Genomic DNA, 23704 nt, shown 5'->3' on the forward strand with positions numbered 1-23704 from the left:
AACGCCACCCATTTAATGATCTTGAGTCAATGTTTGGAAGTACAGCTGGAGAAGCCAGTTTCCCGACGCACGAGATAACGCCTTCGAGTGACTCCGCGGCGCCGGCCGCGGCAGTTGCCTGTGTACGGCGTGGAATGAGTGCTCTCTTTCGCGATACGCTATTCTGGTCAAGGTATTTCAAAAATATTTAGAATAGAAGGCGAACGCATAAGCGCTTCCTCTTCTGTCACACGCTAACAACGAGCCTAGCGCTCTGATTTGCCGGTAATATCACGATGTAGATTTTTCTCGGGGACATAAAACAGAACAGCAGTGCATTCTAGTGGAAATTTTCCTCCTCTCTGATGATTCAACACACAACCACTGGCCACGATTGAACGATGGTATTTTTGGCGCAATTTTTTGCGTCAAAGAACGGCAGTAAATCAGAAACGAGGAGTTCTTGGAGACATTCATGGCCTGATGCGTAGGTTGGGGGAGGGGGGGGGGGGGAGGAGACGAACAGTTCTTCCAGGAATTCGGGATCCAGTTGTAGTGCTGTTAAGACCGGTAAGTGTTCTCACTTTGGAGTCTTCTTTTAACCGAGACTGGCATTGTGTGCACTTCAGGAACGTCGCGATAATGTTAGATATTGCTTAATGCCATATTCATTATTCTTATTTTTGTTATTTCAATTCTTTCGTGATTACGAATTGGATTCTTATTACATTTGGTCTTGTGTTACCATGTCTTGCTCGTTGTTGCCAAGTTCCACATCTCTGAATAGCAGCTCTCCTTATTCCATGTGCAAAGGATGGTTTGTTTCTATCACGTCATCTGAAATTGATTCGGTTGTGATCTTAGAGGTAACATCACCTCTACACTATAGTTCACAGTACGCTACGGGCCAGTCGTGTCTGTACTTGTGTAACTGAGACAGTTTAATGGTCCATGTGATGTTTTCTACGCGCAGTTTTTCTCCACGTGCGTAGATTCTTGTGAAATATAAATGTGCAGTATATGAATTCCTTTGGTTATTGTTCCGGTAGCTAGTTGACCTGTTTGATGATGGATCAACAAGTGCCATCAGCGTACTTACTCAGGTGACTCGAAAATAGTGTTAGAAACTGTGCGGACAGGTTCTTTACACCATACGAGGAAAGTTATTAAGGGAAGTTGATATTCAGTGGGTTTCCATATACACTACTACTCTTGTCTGTACACCGTTTGACGGATTTTATCCTACAAGCCGTAGTGTTGCCAGGGTGACTTATTCACATTCGTATGTCGTCTTTCTTCAACGTGTCCACTGTGCACGTGTACTACAGGTAGTACTCAACTGAAAGTGCTCATTTAATAAGCAGCCAGACATGATTTTTTAAGTACGGTCGCGCGAATAATAACAGACACGGGGCTGCACGGCTGTATCAGACAGCGTGTCCAGTCTGAAAGCCGATTCATCCACCCTTAGGTGGTGCGTAAAGTCGCGTTGCCGACACAGGATCCGTAGCACCACACACTACGGGTCGAGGAAGACCACGGATTGCTCGTATACCGTATCAGAACGTTCTGCGGGGTGTCGAACAAGAGCCAGGTGGATCCCATGCAGCTGTGGTGATCTTTATGTGGGCACCACTAAAAGGACTGTTTCTAAACGTTTGGAAGAGCACAAGGGAAATTGTAGAAGAGGAGAAACGGAACGATCACCTGTTGCGGAGCATGCTTTCCAGCCAGGGAACCACAATATTCGTTTCGAGGAGACGGAAGTACTAGCGGCCACAAGCCGATATTACGAAAGGCTCTACAGGGAGGCAATCGAAATCGCTAAACACCCAAATAATTTCAACCGAAAGGAGGAGGTCGTGAAATTAAACGATATATGGATGCCGGTGTTAAAGAAGATGTGTACCACCCGCCCACTACTGGGTGATGGCAACGGCGACCGACGGCGACGGACAGCGGCCAACTGCACTGACGTTTTCAAAACACGCGACGTCACGCCGCGGCGCGGGGGCGCGCGGACACGGAATTTAGCGGCAGTCAGTAGCGAGCCAGTGGGTGTGTTGGACCTTCCATCGAGCTACGGACCCCCTTGAAGATGTCTCCCGCAGACGGGGACGAAACGTTGGGGATCGACACAGAATTCATCAACCGACCACGGCATAACAGCCCGGATAATTGTAATGGACATGTAACGAGCCTGTTAACTAAGACTGTAAAAAATATATTTGAAACACCCTGTACATGAGACATGTCACTTTCAACAAATTCATTGTATAAACTCGTGTTTATCTCGCGAACCCACTCACTGGATACGTTTTATTTTTCCTACCCTCGGAAGATACTCGCAAATAATTTAATATGATCTGCCCATTAATAGGTCAGTTTCAAGTAGCTTGCCCTAGAAATACTTATTCGGTATAAGCAGATACGTTTGACCAACTTTCCGTCCCTATAACTTTTCACACAAGAGCTCTCTCTCCTTCTTTCCCTGCTTCTTTTGTCGACATGCCAAGACCCAGCGCAAACGCCAACCTCTAGTACTCTCCTACCACCTCCCCACCCCTCTCAATAAAAAAGAAGTCCCGTCGACCTACAATTATCGCCCAGTTACAACCAAGTAGACCACTTCGATAACACTCACACTCTACGGCGGTACAAAACGCCCAAAATTCCCTCTCCTAACTATCATTTTACTCTGCAACGCCTTCAAATGTCAATGAATATGCAGTGATTCTTTTTAAAATCTCGAAATTTCTGCCCATGTTTTTTATTTTAATTTTATTTCATTTTTTATTTCGAAAACGGAACACGATCAGTTTACTTTTTAAAACCACGAACGACAACCATTTGTTTAATGATTTTAAAAATAAATGTAAATTTTCCACTTTTTAAGTATCTTCTTACGATTTTGCGGACGCACTTCAAACGCATTCGGTTGAAGAGTAGGATGTTTGTACCATCGATAAACACCCCTCCCCCCTCACCCCCCCCCCCCACCCACGCCTGCCACCATTCCCCCGCATCCATCTTCCTCTCACACTTCCTATCAGTGTAAGGCAATGGGGTGGAACAACAATTAAGCAAAAAATCAAACTGACTTGTTTACTCAACATGAATTGTGTTCAGTACTGCTGTGAATTAGAGAAGTGTGCTACGAGTGTGGACTTCGAATGACGTATTTCATAATGTAGTAGCATAACAATGACCGAAGACTTCGCCGACAATTCAGTGTCGTGTAACGGTAACCAATTACAAGGCGGTAGCTCAGCAACGGTTGACTGACCGGTTACCGGCTAATGAAAAGTGTTTTGCTGTAGCCGCTGTATCCGCTATCTGTTTTGAAAATCTTATAATCAGTAAGGATAATTGTATTTAGAACGACGTAACAGTTGGTTTAACACGAAATATGTCAAAACAGTCAAAACAAAAGTGAGCACAGTAGATACGAAACCGGTCGATCACCTTGCGAGATTGAAATTCACATACTTCTGTGTGTCACGTGTGTAATTTTTGTGCACCCTAATAACAGCAAATATAAAATTACATCTCATAAGCAATATACCTCATGTGTTAGACTGTTCTTGAGCGTCACAGACAACGTGGTGAGAAACCGTTTAACGAGATTTACGGTGCAGGTACAGGGCGCGATGAACGCAGCACACTTGATGAGCCGAAACATTATGACCACTGCTTGACAGGTAGTTTGTTTGTCTTTGGAACGAAATACATCACTGATTCTGCGTATTAGGGACCCGAAAGTTTGATGGCAGCTTCAAGGAGTTACGTGGCATTACATGTCTACGCACACGTCATGTAATTCGCATAAATAACGGACCGATTAGAGTACAACACCGACGGCGTCCGATACCGACCCATATGGGTTCCACAAGATTTACATCAGGCGAATTTGGCCGCCGAGATATCAGCTCGGTTCTGGCTCCGAAATCACGGAATACTGTTCGAGGATGACATCGCCGTCGGGGAAGACAGTAAGCTTGAAGGGTTGCAGGTGGTCCGCAGCTGTCAGCGTGTCTTCGATTACTGCCACGGGTTGCATGCAAACGCAGGAGAGTGTCTTCCACAGCATAATGGTGCACGTTTCGAGCCGCCGTCCACCTGGATGACGGCATTCGTGGAGACGACTAGCGACCTAGCGTAGCAAAAATGAACTCTAGGAGTGGTCGCCTGTGGAGCCCCATGCACAACAATGTACATGAACAGTGTGCTCCGAAACACTTGTACGTGCACCAACACTGTGCTCTTCCGGCAGAGATGCTGTAGATTACCATCTATTGTACATTACGTCCTGTGAATAGTCGTGAACATCCAACCATTTGGCGGCTAGCGGTAGTTTCACTGTCCTTCTATCCTCTTTCCGTAGATGCTCACGATAGTAGCACGTGAATATTCGTCCTGTTCCGCCGTTTCCGAGATACACGTTCAGTAGCTCTGCGTAATAATGATCTGGCCACTGGCAAAGACGCTTATCTCAGTGGAGTTCCCCATGCCTCGCTAGTGTGATCCCCCGTCCGTTTCTGCTCCGCTTTACGTACTTTTGTTACCGCGTCACGTGCTCGCAGAGCCACCAGCCAGCAACCAACGCCACGGTGGGCAGTGCTCATAATGTTTCGGCTTATCAGTGTAAATACAAGTTAAGTGCTATTTGCTTGCGGCACAATCTTGCAGTTAATGTCTATAGTGTCTAGGACAGCATGCAACAATTCACAGTAAACAAACAAACATAAACAAATGACGTGTCAGGCATGTCAGACACAGCCACAGATATCATCAGAGAGATACGGAAAGAAATATCCACAAAAATATGTTGAGTATTTGGTAAATGGAAGTATTTTCCGAACTTACACTTACTAAGAACAAGTTATTTTGCTGTGACTAACATCAATCCTTATATTACCAAACCGTTTGCAGTTTCTTTTTTAAATTTTTTTTAGTGAATCATAGAAGTACGAGTTTTGCTCTGCTTTAGGTCACTGAGTGAACTGCTGCAGCCATGTGGTGGTTAAGCCTGACTGCAGACAGTGCGCTGATACCAAGAACAAGGTATCGTATACTGACGCAGTAAGCATTCAGTGAAAAGCTCAGTAAAGGTGTAACTTTCCTCGTAATGCAGCTGAGAGTGTAGCGCAAGGTGTCGGGGATTGTGGGACGTGTCCGCTGGCTGGACGTGAGCGAGCCCGACACGCCGCACAGCAGAGCGCAGCGCGTGGCGGAGGGTACTCACGTCGAAGGCGCCCTTGATGAGGGGCCCGGCCTGGCCCACGTAGAGCGTGGAGGCCGAGTCGAAGACGAGCTCCAGCGGCTGGCGGCGCGCGGGGGCGGTCTCGTGCTCGCGGCAGTTGAGGAAGAGCGTGACGTTGTCGGCGGTAACGCGCAGCGCCAGCCGCCCCCACCGCCCCCACAGCGCCGGCACCACGAAGCTCGCCGCCGTCTGGGACACGAAGTGCAGCGACGCGTCCGTGTACACGAGCGACACGTTCGACTGCGCCGCGCCCGCGCCCGAGATCTGCCCAACACAAACGGCGCGCACTGAAGATGGGACGTAGAGGTCCAAACACGTCTGGGTCGTGAATAGAAATACCGAAAAGTTCTCGATTTTGCAGAAGGCGCTGCAGTAAAAACCAAAATACCGAGGCAAGTTGGCGATGTTAACCATTAACCTTATCCAAAAAATTTATTTATGGAGACAAAAAAAAAAAAAAAAAAAAAAAAAAAACATTGTTCGAATGGCTCTGAGCACTATGGGACTTAACTTCTCAGGTCATCAGCCCCTAGACTTAGAACTACTTAAACCTAATTAACATGAGGACATCATAAACATCCATGCCCGAGGCAGGATTCGAAACTGCGACCGTAGCGGTCGCGCGGTCCCAGACTGTTGCGCCTAGAGCCGCTCGGCCACTCCGGCCGGCATTTATGGAGACAGTCGTTTCCTTTGCATGTATTAAAAATTGCATTTTACCTAGTCTTAATAGAATCACAGTTATTTTGCCAATGTTCAAAACTAGTGCAAAGGTATCATGTTGCTACGGTACCGTGGCAAGATGATTCTGATTATAAGGCGTGATGACAATGGGCCTCCTGATGAAAGTTAAATACCTGTCTTAACCTTGCAATGCGTGGTAGAATACGTTAGTTAACTGGGCAAATAATGAAATTATTGAACAGTATTTAATGCGAGGATTACCGTGTTGAAAATTAATTTTCCTCTAGATCACTGTTTTTGATAAACAAAAAGAGACAAATTTTCTCTTGCAGAGTTTGTGCTGCCTTTGTCGCATCAGGTGTAGCGCCACTAAGACTACTCCAACTCTTCTCCTCGAGGGTCAACGTAGGCTCTCATCACGCAGAGGACGCTGCATTGCACCAAAGTCTCTCTGGAAGTTTATCTCTGTTCTTTCTGACCCAAATTCTGTGATTCTTTACGAACAGACATCATTTTTGTAGGTGATATTATTAAAGACAAGCACTCTGCTCTTTGTGACTTTCATGTTGTTTCGTACATTTCTGGAGTGTAAAGCGAAAAACACTTCTGTGACGTTCTGGCTCAATGTAAATATCATTTGCTGAAGGCATGATCTTTCTTAAGTTCGTCAGGAGATTAATTTGGGGTCCTGTGGGTTGGCGTCTAGATGCTGTGGCGTAAACGGGGACATTCTCACTATCGCAAGAACACGACCTGTAGTTTCCACCGCATCAACGTAAGGGGATCGTAAGTTTCGATCCCATGATGTTTGTATCGATTAACTGCATCACCGACTGTAGCTGCCTTTATATAACCAGCTTTCAATCGATGACGAAGTCGTCAATTTGCGACAATCAATGTGCTATCTTATAATTTTTTGTCTTTTGGATTACGATTAACAAGAATACCGCATGGCTGTGAATCGAATATTATCTGTTTACTCGTCTATGATAGAGAATGCAAAATATCTTACCAGGTATTCCTGAAGAACTTACGTTGAATGTCTCGAAAACTGGAACACGTCAAACAATGTGCACGACGCCTATACAAGGCACACTGAACTGGCAGCAGCTGCTGCACTGTGCCAGTTTTCAGTGCCTTGCCGTGCACAGTGTTCGCAGGATGCGTGCGACAATTATTAACTTACAGTAAGTGCTCGTCAACTTGCCTCGGTCTCCCAAAAACGGATACCCGTCTCTGAACAAAATATATTGCAAACGAGAGGCAACTGCAGACGGGAACTCGGCAAAGTCGACTACTCTGACGTTGTAAGGTCCTGCCGCCCGGTGCTCGGGACTGAGCATAGGTGGCGCCGCAGGGGGAGGTAGTTACGTACAATTAAGCAGCAGAAGCCGCTGGCTCTCAAAATTAGCACATACTTTTATTAATTAATGAGCGCGAAAAGTTGTATTTTAGTTTAATGTGTGCTTTAATGGCGACTAAGAGGTGACCAGAGGTTAACACACGTTGTCTGGCAGACAGACGTCAGTTCTGGCACTGTAAGTTTTCCGATTTGAGCAAAGACCGAGGCAGGTGGCTGATGAAAAGTAGCCCCCCCCCCGGCCGGCCAACCGCTCGTCCCTGCACCTGACACTTGCTATGAAGGTTTCGCAGCGCGATCATCGTTGGTCCTTTTCTTGCAGAACCTTTTTCCGGCCGCAGCGATGTCGGAGATTTAATGTTTTATCGGATTCCTGATATTCACGGTACACTTGCGAAATGGTCGTACGGGAAAATCCCCACTTCATCACAACCTCGGAGATGCTGTGTTCCATCGGTTGTGCGCCGATTATAACACCACGTTCAAACTCACTTAAACCTTGATAACCTGCCATTGTAGCAGCAGTAACCGATCTAACAACTGCGCCGGATACTTGTCTTTTATAGGCGTTGCCGACCGCAGCGCCGTATTCTGCCTGTTTACATGTCTCGCATGCCTATACGACTTTCTTTGTCGCTGCAGTGTATGAGAAATGTGAGTAGCCGGATGACCTTCCCTAGACAGAAATCATACCGATTGACAAGAAACGCAGTGCCAAGAAATGTGAGGATTTTAGAACCATAAGTTTGACTTCTCATGCGTCAAAAGTTCTACTAAGGGTGATAAATACAGGACGTTCGGAAATTCCCCTTACAAACTTCTAGAACTTGTAGAGGGGAGTGAGTACATAATATTTTGAATTGGAACCCACGTCCGGAAACGTACCGTTTCCGTACTCAACTATTTGGAAACGTTGGTAAGGCGACCACGTTTACAGGTAACTGATAAGGCGTGACACAGCACGTCACTTGTTTTACCCAAAGAATTCGCTCGTGCACTCGATGACGCGTTCTCCTCAACATGATGCAGTGCGGCCTCTGCCTGGAGCACGACAGTCAAGGCTGCTGACGGTGAAGGTATTCTTCCTCGAAGCCGTTACGTAATTGTGGCGAAAAGGGTATTCGAATGAGTAGGACGTCCTGCAGAACAGGAGAGGAGCAGCTGTTCCGTCGGGACCTTCGCCATTCAGAAGGATCGTGTCGGCACATTCTGCAAACGTGTACTCGACCATATTGTTCCAGCACTCACAGACACGTGGGCGAGGTTCCAAACTCGTCACGGAGGTAGCATACACGTCAAATGACATCAACCGATCCGACGTAACCGCCCGCCACCGGGACTACTCTGCCGCATATCTACTCTGCAGGCCTGTTTTCAAACAGCCGCAGCACGAAAACGCTACGTTTACGGACATGAGTTCTTGTTCAAAATATTATGTACTCACGCCCCTCTACAAATCCTGGAAGTTTTAAAGAGAATTTTCCAACACTGTGTGGAAGACTTCACGGAAGACTGAAAAAAAGTGTTGCAGAGGAACCGTATTGATTTAGAAGAGGAGTGGGTGCAAGAGATGCAACTGGGCTGTTGAGAATTATAGATTGAAAGGAGAAGTTTATACTGTTTTTATTTAGTTGCAGACAGCCTTTAACGGACATTCTAAGGAAGAATGGAGGGAATCTAAGAACCTATACCCACGACCGAAAATACGACTACAGACTGGAAATAAGGTGACAGAGGAAAGGAGAACTGGAAGACGAAGGCTGTGAGGCTGCTCCATCTCTCCAGCACTGTTTAACATATATTTGGAGCGTATTATTCAGATATGTTTGAAACGAAAAAGAAGAGCGCATGTTAGTGGTGGAACGACAGAATTATTCGATTTGCGGTGCTACGGTGTTATTAACAGACAGCGAAAGAACTATGACTGAAATGTTAAAAGAATTAAATAAGACATGTGACGAATTTGGAGTTAAATTAATAAGAAAAACATGATAAGTGCAAGAAAACTAAGAACAACTATGAAGTTAGGACAGGTACATACAGGGAGGGCGTGTTGTTGTTGTGGTCTTCAGTCCTGAGACTGGTTTGATGCAGCTCTCCATGCTACTCTATCCTGTGCAAGCTTCTTCATCTCCCAGTACCTACTGCAACCTACATCCTTCTGAATCTGCTTAGTGTATTCATTTCTTGGTCTCCCTCTACGATTTTTACCCTCCACGCTGCCCTCCAATGCTAAAAATTTGTGATCCCCTGATGCCTCAGAACATGTCCTCCCAACCGGTCCCTTCTTCTTTTCAAGTTGTGCCACAAACTCCCCTTCTCCTCAATTCTATTCAATACCTTCTCATTAGTCATGTGATTTACCCATCTAATCTTCGGTATTCTTCTGTAACACCACATTTCGAAAGCTTCTATTCCCTTCTGGTCCAAACTATTTATCGCCCGTGTTTCACTTCCATACGTGGCTACACTCCATACAAATACTTTCAGAAACGACTTCCCGACACTTAAAATCTATACTCGATGTAAACAAATTTCTCTTTTTCAGAAACGCTTTCCTTGCCATTGCCAGTCTACATTTTATATCCTCTCTACTTCGACTACCATACCAAACTCCTTTACTACTTTGTGTCATTTCCTAATCTAATTCCCTCAGTATCACCCGATTTAATTCGACTACACCCCATTATTCTCGTTTTGCTTTTGTTGATGTTCATCTTATACCCTCCTTTCAAGACACTGTCCATTCCGTTCAACTACTCTTCCAAGTCCTTTGCTGTGTCTGACAGAATTACAATGCAATCGGTGAACCTCAAAGTTTTTATTTCTTTTCCATGGACTTTAATACCTACTCCGAATTTTTCTTTTGTTTCCTTCACTGCTTGCTCAATATACAAATTGAATAACTTCGGGGAGAGGCTACAACCCTGTTTCACTCCCTTCCCAACCACTGCTTCCCTTTCATGTCCTTCGACTCTTTTAACTGCCATCTGCTTTCTGTACAAATTGTAAATAGCCTTTCGCTCCCTGTATTTTACCCCTGCCACCTTCAGAATTTGAAAGAGAGAATTCCAATCAACACTGTCAAAAGCTTTCTCTAAGTCTACAAATGACAGAGATGTAGGTTTGCCTTTCCTTAATCTAGCTCCTAAGATAAGTCGTAGGGTCAGTATTCCCTCACGTGTTCCAACATTTCTACGGAATCCAAACTGATCATCCCCAAGGTCGGCTTCTACTAGTTTTTCCATTCGTCTGTAAACAACTCGCGTCAGTATTTTGCAGCTGTGACTTATTAAACTGATAGTTCGGTAATTTTCACATCTGTCAACGCCTGCTGTCTTTGGGGTTGGAATTATTATATTCTTCTTGAAGTCTGAGAGTATTTCGCCTGTCTCATACATCTTGCTCACCAGATGGTAGAGTTTCGTCAGGACTGGCTCTCCCAAGGCTGTCAGTAGTTCTAATGGAATGTTGTCTACTCCCAGGGCCTTGTTTCGACTCAGGGCTTTCGGTGCTCTGTCAAACTCTTCACGCAGTATCATATCTTCATTTCATCTTCATCTACATCCTCTTCCATTTCCATAATATTGTCCTCAAGTACATGGCCCCTGTATAGAGCCTCTATATACTCGTTCTACCCTTCTGCTTTCCCTTCTTTGCTTAGAACTGGGTTTCCATCTGAGCTCTTCATGTTCATGCAAGTGGTTCCTTATCTCCGAAAGTCTCTTCAATTTTCCTGTAGGCAGTATCTATCTTACCCCTCATGAGCTAAGCCTCTACATCCTTACATTTGTCCTGTAGCCATTCCTGCTTAGCCATTTTGCACTTCCTGTCGATCTCACTTTTGAGACGTTTGTATTCCTTTTTGCCTGCTTCATTTACTGCATTTTTATATTTTCTCCTCTCATCCATTAAATTCAATATATCTTCTGTTACCCGAGGGTTTCTACTAGCCCTTGTCTTTTTACCTACTTGATCCTCTGCCGCCTTCAGTACTTCATCCTTCAAAGCTACTCATTCTTCTTCTACTGTATTTCTTTCCCCCATTCCTGTCAAATTTTCCCTTATGCTCTTCCTGAAAATCTGTACAACCTCTGGTTCTTTCAGTTTATCCAGGTCCCATCTCCTTAAAATCCCATCTCTTTGCTGTTTCTTCAGTTTTAATCTACAGTTCATAACCAATAGATTATGGTCAGAGTCCACATTAGCCCCTGGAAATTACAATTTAAAACCTGGTTCCTAAATCTCTGTCTTACCATTATATAATGTATCTGGTACCTTTTAGTATCTCCAGCGTTCTTCCATGTATACAACCTTCTTTCCTGATTCTTGAACCAGGATTAAGTTATGCTCTGCGCAAAATTCTACCAGGCGGCTTCCTCTTTCGTTTCTTAGCCCCAATCCATATTCACCTACTATGTTTCCTCCTGTACCTTTTCCTACTCTCGAATGCCAGTCACCCATGACAATGAAATTTTCGTCTCCCTTCACTACCTGAATAATTTCTTTTATCTCATCATACATTTCATCAATTTCTTCGTTATCTGCAGAGCTAGTTGGCATATAAACTTGTATTACTGTAGTAGGCGTGGGCTTCGTGTCTATCTTGGCCACAATAATGCGTTCACTATGCTGTTTGTAGTAGATTACCCGTACTCCTATTTTCTTATTCATTATTAAACCTACTCCTACATTATCCCATTTGATTTTGTATTTATAACCCTGTATTCACGTGACCAAAAGTCTTGTTCCTCCTGCCACTGAACTTCACTAATTCCCACTATATCTAACTTTAACCTATCCATTTCCCTTTGTAAATTTTCTAACCTACCTGCCCGATTAAGGGATCTGACATTCCACTCTCCGATCCGTAGAACGCCAGTTTTCTTTCTCCTGACAACGACGTCCTCTTGAGTAGTCCCCGCCCGGAGATCCGAATGGGGGACTATTTTACTTCCGGAATATTTTACCCAAGAGGACGCCATCATCATTTAATCATACAGTAAAGCTGCAAGCCCTCGGGAAAAATTGCGGATGTAGTTTCGTCGTGCTTTTAGCCGTTCGCAGTACCAGAACAGCTATGCCATTTTGGTTAGTGTTACAAGGCCTGATCAGTCGATCATCCAGACTGTTGCCCTGCAACTACTGAAAAGGCTGCTGCCCCTCTTCAGGAACCACACGTTTGTCTGGCCTCTCAACATATACCCCTCCGTTGTGGTTGCACCTACGGTACGGCTATCTGTATCGCTGAGGCACGCAAGCCTCCCCACCAACGGCAAGGTCCGTGGATCATGTTAGTGCTTTCAAATATTTGCGTAGCACTATTACGAAGACATGAGATGCAAAAGAAGGTGAAAACGCATATACCACTTGCCAAGGGCCATTTAATAAGAAGAGGCGGCTCCTATGTGTTTGCATGGACAAGGAACTATGGAAGGGACTGGCAAAATGTTTTATGTGGATCAAGGCATTATGCGGACTGAGACACAGACACTAAGGAAAAAGGAACACAGCAGAACAGTTTTCAGATGTGGATTTGGAGGGGGTTGGAAGGGATAAAATTGATAGGCAAACTGAGGACGTATTAAGAAGAGTGGGGGAAGAGAGAGAAATATCAGAGGTAATCAGGAAGAGGAATCAGAATTAGCAGAATTGGCTTGGGCATTGATGAGAAGAGATTGTTTACTAACGAATGCTGTGAAGGGAACCGTGAATGGAAGAAGAAGAAGAGGACGGAGAAGATACTAGATGGTAGATAGTATAAGAATAAAAAACAATTAGAAGAAAAACGAAGATGGGAGCAAATGTGTCGAGAGCTTCATCTGAAGCCCTACCCTAGGGCAGAACACTGATGACGATGAAGATGACGATGAACATACGCACAGAATTGAGACCCTAAGACAAGCTTTCGAACAGTGGTAGTGAATTGACGGAATAATCGTGGCGTAAACGTGACGTATAATGTTTTACTTTAGACAGTGTATCCGCCCGAAGCCCGTCCTTTTAAAGAACAGCGTTTTGTGATTCAGTTTTCACTTTGGGAGATAGTATTACAGTCATAAATATTCTCTCGAACGAAGAAACAATGCGATAGTAGTTGCATGAATCGTGCGAGTGTTTACGTGAAAATGCAAAAGTTTAAAAGTGAAATGATAATTAAATGGACACCCTAGCTGGAAACAGGCGTTTATGTGCTTCACTGGGGACATGTTGAAAATGTGTCCCCCGACCGTGACTCGAACCCGGGATCTCCTGCATACATGGCAGACGCTCTATCCGTCTGAGCCACCGAGGACACAGAGGACAGTGCGTCTGCAGGGACTTATCCCTTGCACGCTCCCCGTGAGATCCACATTCCCAACATGTCCACAACACTACATTCGTAGTGCGCCTAATAGATGTTTGCCCATCATACTCATTACTCGTGGCAGATTAATCTACCAAGTCCCGTACGAGTTCGGGCATAGCGTGTGCGTTCGCACAAGAAGGTCAATGGCCGGGAAGCCATATATTTTTAACTATATATGACGGTAGTATCTGTTCCCGAAAGAACAGTTACCGTGGATGACCATGTAGCTTTGCTAGAAATGAAATGATAAATGGACACCCTACCTGCAAACAGGCGTTTATGTGCTTCATTGGGGACATGTTGAAAATGTGTTGAAAAAGTGTCCGCGAAACCGCAACCGACGAGCGATGTCGGCGTTGAGAGCTCGTGTTGGCTGAGGTAGCCCAGACGACCGACGACACCCAATTGTTGAAAAATGTCAAGATCTTCGCACCACTCATCTAGAACTTAAAATAAACTGAATTTCAGTAAGACTCGAGCAAGACGGGTTCACCACAAAGAACAGTGATATCGCATTTGCACGAAACTCAAAAATCTTTTCATCAGCGAATGTGATGCAGTTTTGTACAGTATCTTAACCAGTGATGAATCTTCGATACATAATTTTGAACCAAGCATCAGAGCATGGAATGATAACACTGTGAATCGTCTGTCAGTAATAAATTCAAAACACAACCATCAACTCGTAAGGTCACGTTAACAGTCTAACAGGGATTAGTGATCATGATGTTGTCATTACGACTATGGTTACGAAATGTAAGCGTAGGCTTCCGCGGCCGTTGTCTTCTTCAATAAAATTCTTCAGGGTATCAGACCGCATCGTCATAATTTTAAATTGCGCCAACGTTTCGGCCAGCGTTGCAGCTAGCCTTCATCAGGGCCTTACGTTAACTGCTAAATGAACACACTTGGATTCCTTAAATAGCTGCACGAGAAAACCGTGTCGTTACTTGATTGGCTGTACTAGGAGGAGGAGGAGGTGTGAAAGGTATGCTTTATTGGTGTTTCCTTTATTATCTGTTATTGGCTGAAATAGCTGTTTTCTATTGGTCTTTATATTAATCCACCCCATTGGAGGAGACGGACGAATAGCGAACAGGTGATGGCTGTGACGTCACTCTGTTTCCATGCTGTCCAGAAGCCGGCTGCGGCGTGCCATTGCTTTGTGTGCTCGCGACCACTACTGTGGCTCTCCGCGTGTCCGCATGGGCCGCCACGGCACTGCCGCCGCTCCGTAGCCCTGCTATTGCAGGCAGCCAAGACCTCGGAAGCTTGTACCCGTCCTCTCTATTCATGTTGGCGGGTCTTTTGGCTATTTCTATCGCCTCTCTAATCTTTCTTTTGAAAGTGAGAGGCTGTTTCGCCAGGACGCGGGCTTCTTGAAAAAATATTGGTTTCCCGCACTCGTCCCGGTGTTCCGCCACTGCTGACTTAGTGTGTTGTTTCAGGCGGATATATCTTTCATGTTCCGAGAGCCTAGTGCTGATCGGACGTCCCGTCTCACCTATGTAAACTAATCCACACTCACAACCAATTTCATACACACCAGCTGTGTGTAGTTTGTCAACTGCATCCTTGGTAGAACCGAGCATGTCTGATATTTTGTTTCTGCTTCGGAAAATTGGTTTGATGTCGGCTTTTCGTAGAATTTTGCCAATACGTTCGGTGACCCCTTGTACATATGGTAACACAGCAATGCTCTGTGCCGCCTCCTCCTCTTCCCTATTAGTCTTCTCCCTTGTCGACATGGTGCTGTCTATCATCTGCTTCCCATAGCCATTAGTTCCGAAGATGGACCTGAGGTGTTCAAGTTCTGTCTTCAGATGTTCTTCGTCGCTTATCCTGTACGCTCTCTTCGTTAGCGTGTGCAGGGCGGACTTCTTCTGCGTGGGGTGATGGTGGGAGGAGGCGTGAAGGTACCTGTCCGTATTGGTTGGTTTCCTGTACACTTTGTGGCCAAGTCTACCATCAGGTTTTCGATAAACTTCAACGTCGAGAAAAGGCAGCACCCCATTCTTCTCTGTTTCCATTGTAAACTGGATTTTGGTTATATGGTTACGAAAGTTAAAAAGTCGGTCGAGAAGGCTAGGAGAGTACACTTACTAGAAAGAGCAGATAAGCAGTTGTTAGCATCCCACTTAGTAAATGAATCGACTTCATTTACTTCCGGTAAGATAGACGTGGAAGAATTACGGGAAAATTTTAAACACACTGTAAATCACGCATTGGATAAGTATGTGCCGAAAAAGTGAGTTACGGACGGAAAAGACCCACCGTGGTTTAACAGCGCAATTCAGAGAGTGCTCAGGAAGCAGTGGTTTGGAAACAGGTTTTCCATGATTTCATCGAAAAATTCCCATACTACATCTTATTTACCCAAAATGGTTTAAATGGCTCTGAGCACTATGGGACTTAACTTCTGAGGTCATCAGTCCCCAAGAACTTAGAACTACTTAAACCTAACTAACCTAAGGACATCACACAATCCAGGATTCGAACCTGCGACCGTAGCGGTCGGGCGGTACCAGACTGTAGAGCCTAGAGCCTCTCGGCCATCCCTGCCCTGCCGGCCTTATTTACCCAAGCAATTCTTAACCAAGTTTCAGATTGGGATCTTTATGTAAGCAATCATCACAATAGTACCTTCTTTGCTTATTTCTTGCCCTCTGGCTTCGAGGGAATTACTTTCTTAGTTTGAATTGTTAAGACAAAGAGATAGTTAGCCGTGATCGACAGAACGAATCTTCGTTAATACTAATTTGAATTTCAGATAATGGATTAAAGCGACAGTTGTAGTCCTGTTAGTTACGTTCTGTGGGAAAGAGTGTGATACGAAACTTCACTCGTATGTCACGTCTTAAAGAACATTCAGTAACAGTCAGGTAATAAGTTCGTAAAATGTGGGCTACTTTCTGAAACTAGGTTGTTCGTACGTAGGAAGGGAAGAAAACGCAAAGATGAAAATATTATTATAACAGGAAAAGGTATTTATTACATGCGTGCTTGAGCAAGCGGCCTCCACTAAAAGCAAGTCATTACCAGACTTGAGCCCAAGCCGCGTGGCGAGGTCGATACCTCGTACCCGGCTGCCTCCAGCGCCATCTGTGCGTATGTGGGGAGCTACCGCTCTCTAGCGGTCGGTTGCTTCGGGTGGGGGAGGGGGATAAGCACACGAGGCGGAGCCTGCTTGTTTTGGGTTAGCGTGGCCAGCTTTCCCTGTGTGCGCCCGTGTTCGAGCAACGGGCCCCGTGTGATGGCACTGACGGTTTAGATCTCTGCCACCCGACACTACTTAGTGCACTCCGACCGGACCGTTTGGTGCCTTGTTTGACCACACATTTGCCCGACTTGCTTGCCACGCTTGGTCGAAGAAGCGCTTGGGGTTTGTCGCTAACTGTCTTAATGGTGTCCGCTCTCTGACCTTTCTGTGACACTCGATCCGACCGGTCGCACTTGTTTGTGCAGCACCTGTTTAGTGATGGTTGACTGCTTGGTGCCCAACCTCCACCGTCCGTTTTGCAGTCCTGTTCTTTTAATGTCTACACTACTGCCCATTAAAACTGCTACACCACGAAGATGACGTGCTACAGACGCGAAATTTAACCGACGGGAAGAAGATGCTGTGATATGCAAATGATTAGCTTTGCAGAGCATTCACACAAGGTTGGCGCCAGTGCTGCCACCTGCAACGTGCTGATAAGAGGAAAGTTTCCAACCAGTTTCTCATACACAAACAGCACTTGACCGGCGTTGCCTGCTGAAACGTTGTTGTGATGCCTCGTGTAAGGAGGAGAAATGCGTACCATCACGTTTCCGACTTTGATAATGGTCGGATTGTAGCCTATCGCGATTGCGGTTTATCGTATCGCGACATTGCTGCTCGCGTTGGTCGAGATCCAATGACTGTTAGCAGAATATGGAATCGGTGGGTTCAGGAGGGTAATATGGAACGCCGTGCTGGATACCAACGGCCTCGTATCACTAGCATTCGAGATGACAGACATCTTATATGCATGGCTGTAACGGATCGTGCAACCACGTCTCGATCCCTTAGTCAACAGATGGGGACGTTTGCAAGACACCAACCATCTGCACGAACAGTTCGACGACGTTTGCAGCAGCATGGACTATCAGCTCGTAGACCATGGCTGCGGTTACCCTTGACGTCGCATCACAGAGCGCCTGTGATGGTGTACTCAACGACGAACCTGGCTGCACGACTGGCAAAACGTAATTTTTTCGGATGAATCCAGGTTCTGTTTACAGCATCATGATGGTCGCATGCGTGTTTGGCGACATCGCGGTGAACGCACATTGGAAGCGTGTATTCGTCATCGCCATACTGGCGTATCACCCAGCGTGATGGTATGGGGTGCCATTGGTTACACGTCTCGGTCACCTCTTGTTCGCATTGACGGCACTTTCAACAAGGGACGTTACATTTCAGATGTGTTACGACCCGTGGCTCTACCCTTCATTCGATCCCTGGGAAACCCTACATTTCAGCAGGATAATGCATGACCGCATGTTGCAGGTCCTACACGGGCCTTTCTGGATACAGAAAATGTTCGACTGCTGCCCTGGCCAGCACATTCTCCAGATCTCTCACCAATTGAAAACGTGTGGCAATGGTGGCCGAGCAACTGGCTCGTCCCAAACGCCAGTCACTACTGTTGATGAACTGTGGTATCGTGTTGAAGCTGCATGGGTAGCTGTACCTGTACGCGCCGTCCAAGCTCTCTTTGACTCAAGCCCAGGCGTATCAAGGCTTTTATTACGCCTAGAAGTGGTTGTTCTGGGTACTGATTTTTCAGGATTTATGCACGCAAATTGCTTGAAAATGTAATCAGATATCATTTCTATTATAATATATTTGTCCTGTGTTTATCATCTGCATTTCTTCTTGGTGTAGCAATTTTAATGGCCAGTAGTATATTTCTTAACTTTCGTCATGTGTGCTCAAACCTCTGCGACATAGGCAAACTACAGGCTCTAATAAGGCTCTCAATCTAAAAAAGGCAAATACCGCAGGGAGATCATTTTAGGTTTAGTGTTATTGGTGTTTAACTTTAAAAGGAGGGTCTTGCGAGCTTGCGTATGCGTTGTTTTCAACTCTTCAGCTTTAATTTATCAAGAAGTGTGCTCCCCTTGCTAGTAGTTAACACGTGTCGTATGGAAGCATTAGTTTTAGTTAGTAGTTGCCAGAGTAATGCATCGGACATACGGAAGTGCTTGTTACTTGTTGGCGTGGCTAATTTAAATTTTGCAGCTTTCTATTTATTCAATGTTGAGGTAACCGGTAGCCCCTGCGTTGCACACAGGAAAGATACTTTGCACTGTTTGACACGATTGATTAATATGATTTTTTTTTTCAGATTAATGTTTGTATTTTGGACTGTTAAATTTCTCGTGCGTGCTTCTGCTCTACCCTTGAGTCTTTTGAGATGGGCGAATCAACCGATGTTCCACCCCTGCTTTATATAAGAGAGGTTTTATGAATGTTACAGTTCAGCCAGTGTTAACTTCGCGCCTTGGCGCCGCGGTTCGGGTGCCCGAGGTCCACCTCGCAGTGTAATGTGCCGTCTGCACCCTCATCTCATAATTTATTGTCTGTTTTGCAAGGAACCTCTGTGAGTAAATTGTTATACCTGAAATATTTGAAGCGTCAAGAGTGTATATATTGCACTGTTTTAATAACAAAAGATTAATGCATTAAGCAAATAAATTGCGTCTGTAATCCATTGAGAACACAAAGCGAAATTTTTGATTCTCACTGTAGGCGAGCTTTTCATGATGTCTCACTGCTTTAAAAGAGAAAAAATTGGTGAACTGTATTGTGGTAATAAACTTTCTCTAGATATTATATACACTGAAACGGAAAAGAAACTGGTGTAGGGATGCGTATTCAAAAACAGAGATACGTAAACAGGCAGAATTCGGCGCCGCGTTGGCAACGCCTGTGTAAGACAACGGGCGTCTGTGTAGTTGTTGGATAGGTCGCTGTTGCTACATTGGCAGCTCGTCAAAATTTAAGTGAGTCTGAACGTGGTGTTGTAGTCGGCGCACGAGAGATGGGACCCAGCATCTGCGAGGTACCGATGAAGTAGGAATCTTCCCTTACGACCATTTCACCAGTATACTGTCAATATCAGGAATCCGCTAAAACATCAAATCTCTGACGTCGCTGCGGCCGGAAAAAGGTCCTGCATGAATGGGAGCAACGGCGACTGAAGAGAATCTTTCAACGTGACCGAAGTGCAATTGTTCCGCGAATTGGTGCAGATTTCAATGCTGGGCCATCAGCAAGTGTCAGTGTGCGAACAATTCCACGAAACATCATGGCTATGGCCTTTCGGAGACGAAGGCCCACTCGTATACTGCGCGAAACAAAGCTTTACGCCTCGCCTGGGCCCGTCATCACCGATATTGAACTGTTGATGACTGGAAACATGTTGCCTGGTCGGATGAGTCTTGTTTCAACTTGTATTGAGCGGATTGACTCCTACAGGTGTGGAGACAACATCATGAATCTACGGATCCCGCACGCCAGCAGCTGTTCAAGCTGGTGGAGTATCTGTAATAGTGTGGGGAGTGTGCAGTTGGACATGTGGGACCCCTGATACGTCTAGGTACGACTCTGGCAGGTGACACGTACGTCAGCGATCTGTCTGATCACCTGCTTCGATTCATGTCCATTGTAGATTCCGACGGACTTGTGCAATTCCAGCAGGACAATGCGACACCCCAAACATCCAATATTTCTACAGAGTGGCTCCAGGAACACTCTCCTGAGTTTTGCCGGTCACCAAACTCCCCAGACGCGAACATTATTTAGCATATCTCGTATGTGTTGGAACGTGCTGTTCAGAAGGGATGTCCATCCGCTCGTATGGGACTTTATGGACAGCCCTGCAGGACTCATGGTGTTAATTGCCTCCATTAGTCGATCCATGCCACGTCGTGTCGCTGCAGGTCTGCGAGCTCGCGGGGGCGCTACACAATATTAGGCAGATGTAGCAGTTTCTTCGTTCTTCAGTGTAAAAGAAACAAACGATGTTCAACTTGTTCCCCACTCCTTCCTCTAGGACCTTTCGATGGTGTCGTCTCATGAAGGGGGGTAGGACGTCAAACGGGCCGACTTGGAGCAGGAGAGGCACCACATGACATTTTATTTTCTACTGTCTATATTTTTACAAATAAATTCATAGAACGTTGTCAGCATGACCAGGAAGGATTCAGGATTCACACTCATAGCAGTGGAAGTGCAGAAACATCACAAAAAAATGGTTCAATTGGCTCTGAGCACTATGGGACTCAACTGCTGTGGTCATAAGTCCCCTAGAACTTAGAACTACTTAAACCTAACTAACCTAAGGACAGCACACAACACCCAGCCATCACGAGGCAGAGAAAATCCCTGACCCCGCCGGGAATCGAACCCGGGAACCCGGGCGTGGGAAGCGAGAACGCTACCGCACGACCACGAGATGCGGGCTAGAAACATCACAAAATAAATTTTTTTTTTAGATATGAAGTTTCACAATTTTTTCACTTACTGTTGGCTGCATAGGTACATTTTTCTTCACAAGTAAAAGAGATTTCATGATGAATTTTGCGCAGCATACAAACCATACTTACAGGTATATGAAACTCTAGGATTTTCCAAATCTATTAGAAACTGTGGTAAAATTTGAGATAATTAACTACAAAATTTGATTCTTTCCTAAACATAAAGTTTAAAACTTAACAGCTCATTCATTTTGCATAAATTAAATAGATTCTACAGTTTCAGACACCTGTAAGTATAGTTTGTATGCTGTGCAAAATTCATCGAACAGTCTCTCTTACTTATGAAGAAAAGTGTACCTACAGCAACAAATGCAGCCAATAGTAAGTGAAAAAATGATGAAATTTCACATGTAAAAAAATTATTTTGTTGTGTTTTTGAACTTCCGCTGCTACGAGTGTGAATCCTGAATCCTTCCTGGTCATGCTGACAAAGTTTTATGAATTTACTTGTAAAAGTATAGACAGTGGAAATTAAAATGTCCTGTGATGCCTCTCCTGCTCCAAGTCGGCCCGTTTGACGTCCTACCCCCTTTAAGTAACGTCTCTGTTAGGCTGTATCAGACCCACTTCCCTTCCGCTACGAGCGTGCTCTGGTCAACTCGTCCGTGAGCGTCTGTACTGGAGCCACGAGCCTCTCGCCACCGCACTGCCACTGCTACTGCCGACCAGACCAAACCAGCTGCCTCGACCGCGAGGACAGCTCGCTAGCCGTGTGCGCCTGCTGGCCGCCTCTGGTCTGTCGACACGACAGTGTAACCGGCCAAGTCCAGGCGGCACCCACTTGGGGAAACGTTGGCTGCCGGTGTTCGAGTGACAGTGTGTGTTAATTCCACTGACTCCACTGTACAATCCGCGTTGGTATCCAGAGGATAAGATAAAGGGATGTTAGGGCACAGACAGACATACATACATACATACATACATACATATAGTAAGTCATTTTCTGTCGCGTAATACGTAAAAAGGAATACGCACTAGTGGCATAGCCTATTGGTAAACGAGGTGAAACCTTATACTCGCACTAGTAGATATCGTAAGGAAGCAGCACGGCGCTGAAACGGAAGCCCGCTGTTGGAGAGTTCTGGACTCACCTGGACACCCAGCTGGACGACCGTGTCCAGCGGGTTGACGACGGCGAAGAGGAAGCCGCCGTCGCGCGTGTTGGGCCGCACCGTCGCCACGATCGAGAACTCGGGGTACAGCTTCTCCGGCATGAACAGCCGGTAGGGCGACTTGATCTCGGAGCCGGGCCGCAGGCCGAACGCGGGGAAGCCGTCCAGCCCGTTGTCGAAGAACTGCGTCTTCTGATCCTGGAACGGGATCTTGATGGCCTGGAGGATGTCGTGCTCCTGGAACGAGTCTGCGGACAGACAGAAAGAGACGGAGCGTCAGGGGCGCTGGAGGAGCACGTGACGACGTCGTGCTGTACACGGGGTGAAGGAGCGAGGGGAGCAGTCGCGGAGTCCCACTGGGCTCTATTATGCGACCACTTCATTCCTTAAATATGCGAATGACATTCCACTTAACATACATCAAGGACAATTATTACTTTTTCCATACAACTCAAAAGTTATGTAATGGAGCTAGAGAAAAAGCAATAAAGGAACTGTATGCAATGCTTTTCAAAGAAAGAAAGAGAGAAAGAAAGATAAAAGACTCGTCAGAACATATTCATTCGCACGTTGTTGTTGTTGTTGTTGTGGTCTTCAGTCCTGAGACTGGTTTGATGCAGCTCTCCATGCTACTATATCCTGCTCAAGCTTCTTCATCTCCCAGTACCTACTGCAGCCTACATCCTTCTGAATCTGCTTAGTGTATTCATCTCTACGTCTCCCTCTACGATTTTTACCCTCCACGCTGCCCTCCAATACTAAATTGGTGATTCCTTGATGCCTCAGAACATGTCCTACCAACCGATCCCTTCTTCTAGTCAAGTTGTGCCACAAACTCCTCTTCTCCCCAATCCTATTCAACACCTACTCATTAGTTATATGATCTACCCATCTAATCTTCAGCATTATTCTGTACCAGCACATTTCGAAAGCTTCTATTCTCTTCTTGTCCAAATTAGTTATCGCCCATGTTTCACTTCCATACATGGCTACACTCCATACAAATACTTCCAGAAACGACCTCCTGACGCTTAAATCTATACTCGATGTTAACAAATTACTCTTCTTCAGAAGCGCTTTCCTTGCCATTGCCAGTCTACATTTTATATCCTCTCTACTTCGACCATCATCAGTTATTTTGCTCCCTAAATAGCAAAACTTCTTTACTACTTTAAGTGTCTCATTTCCTAATCTAATTCCCTCAGCATCACCCTACTTAATTCTTGTACATTCCATTATCCTCGTTTTACTTTTGTTGATGTTTACCTAATATCCTCCTTTCAAGACATTATCCATTCCGTTCAACTGCTCTTCCAAGTCCTTTGTTGTCTCTGACAGAATTACAATGTCATCGGCGAACCTCAAAGTTTTTATTTCTTCCCCATGGA

General features: G+C 45.4%; 1 protein-coding gene across 3 annotated transcripts in view; it reads right to left on the bottom strand.

The window, feature by feature from the left end:
• The window catches only part of LOC126473607 (collagen alpha-1(XV) chain-like), a 960439-nt gene extending 937880 nt beyond the window's left edge, over window positions 1-22559 (bottom strand). For all 3 annotated transcript variants that reach the window (XM_050100770.1, XM_050100771.1, XM_050100769.1), the window contains exons 1-2: window positions 22296-22559; window positions 5225-5506 (exon numbers count right to left, since the gene is read on the bottom strand). In XM_050100770.1, coding sequence (XP_049956727.1) covers window positions 5225-5506; window positions 22296-22418 — 405 coding nt within the window. In that variant the 5' untranslated portion in view covers window positions 22419-22559. The remainder of the gene's footprint in view (window positions 1-5224; window positions 5507-22295) is intronic.
• Window positions 22560-23704: the final 1145 nt, after the last annotated feature.

This window comes from Schistocerca serialis, chromosome 4 (genome assembly GCF_023864345.2).
Source record: "Schistocerca serialis cubense isolate TAMUIC-IGC-003099 chromosome 4, iqSchSeri2.2, whole genome shotgun sequence".
Taxonomy (NCBI): Eukaryota; Metazoa; Arthropoda; class Insecta; order Orthoptera; family Acrididae; genus Schistocerca; species Schistocerca serialis.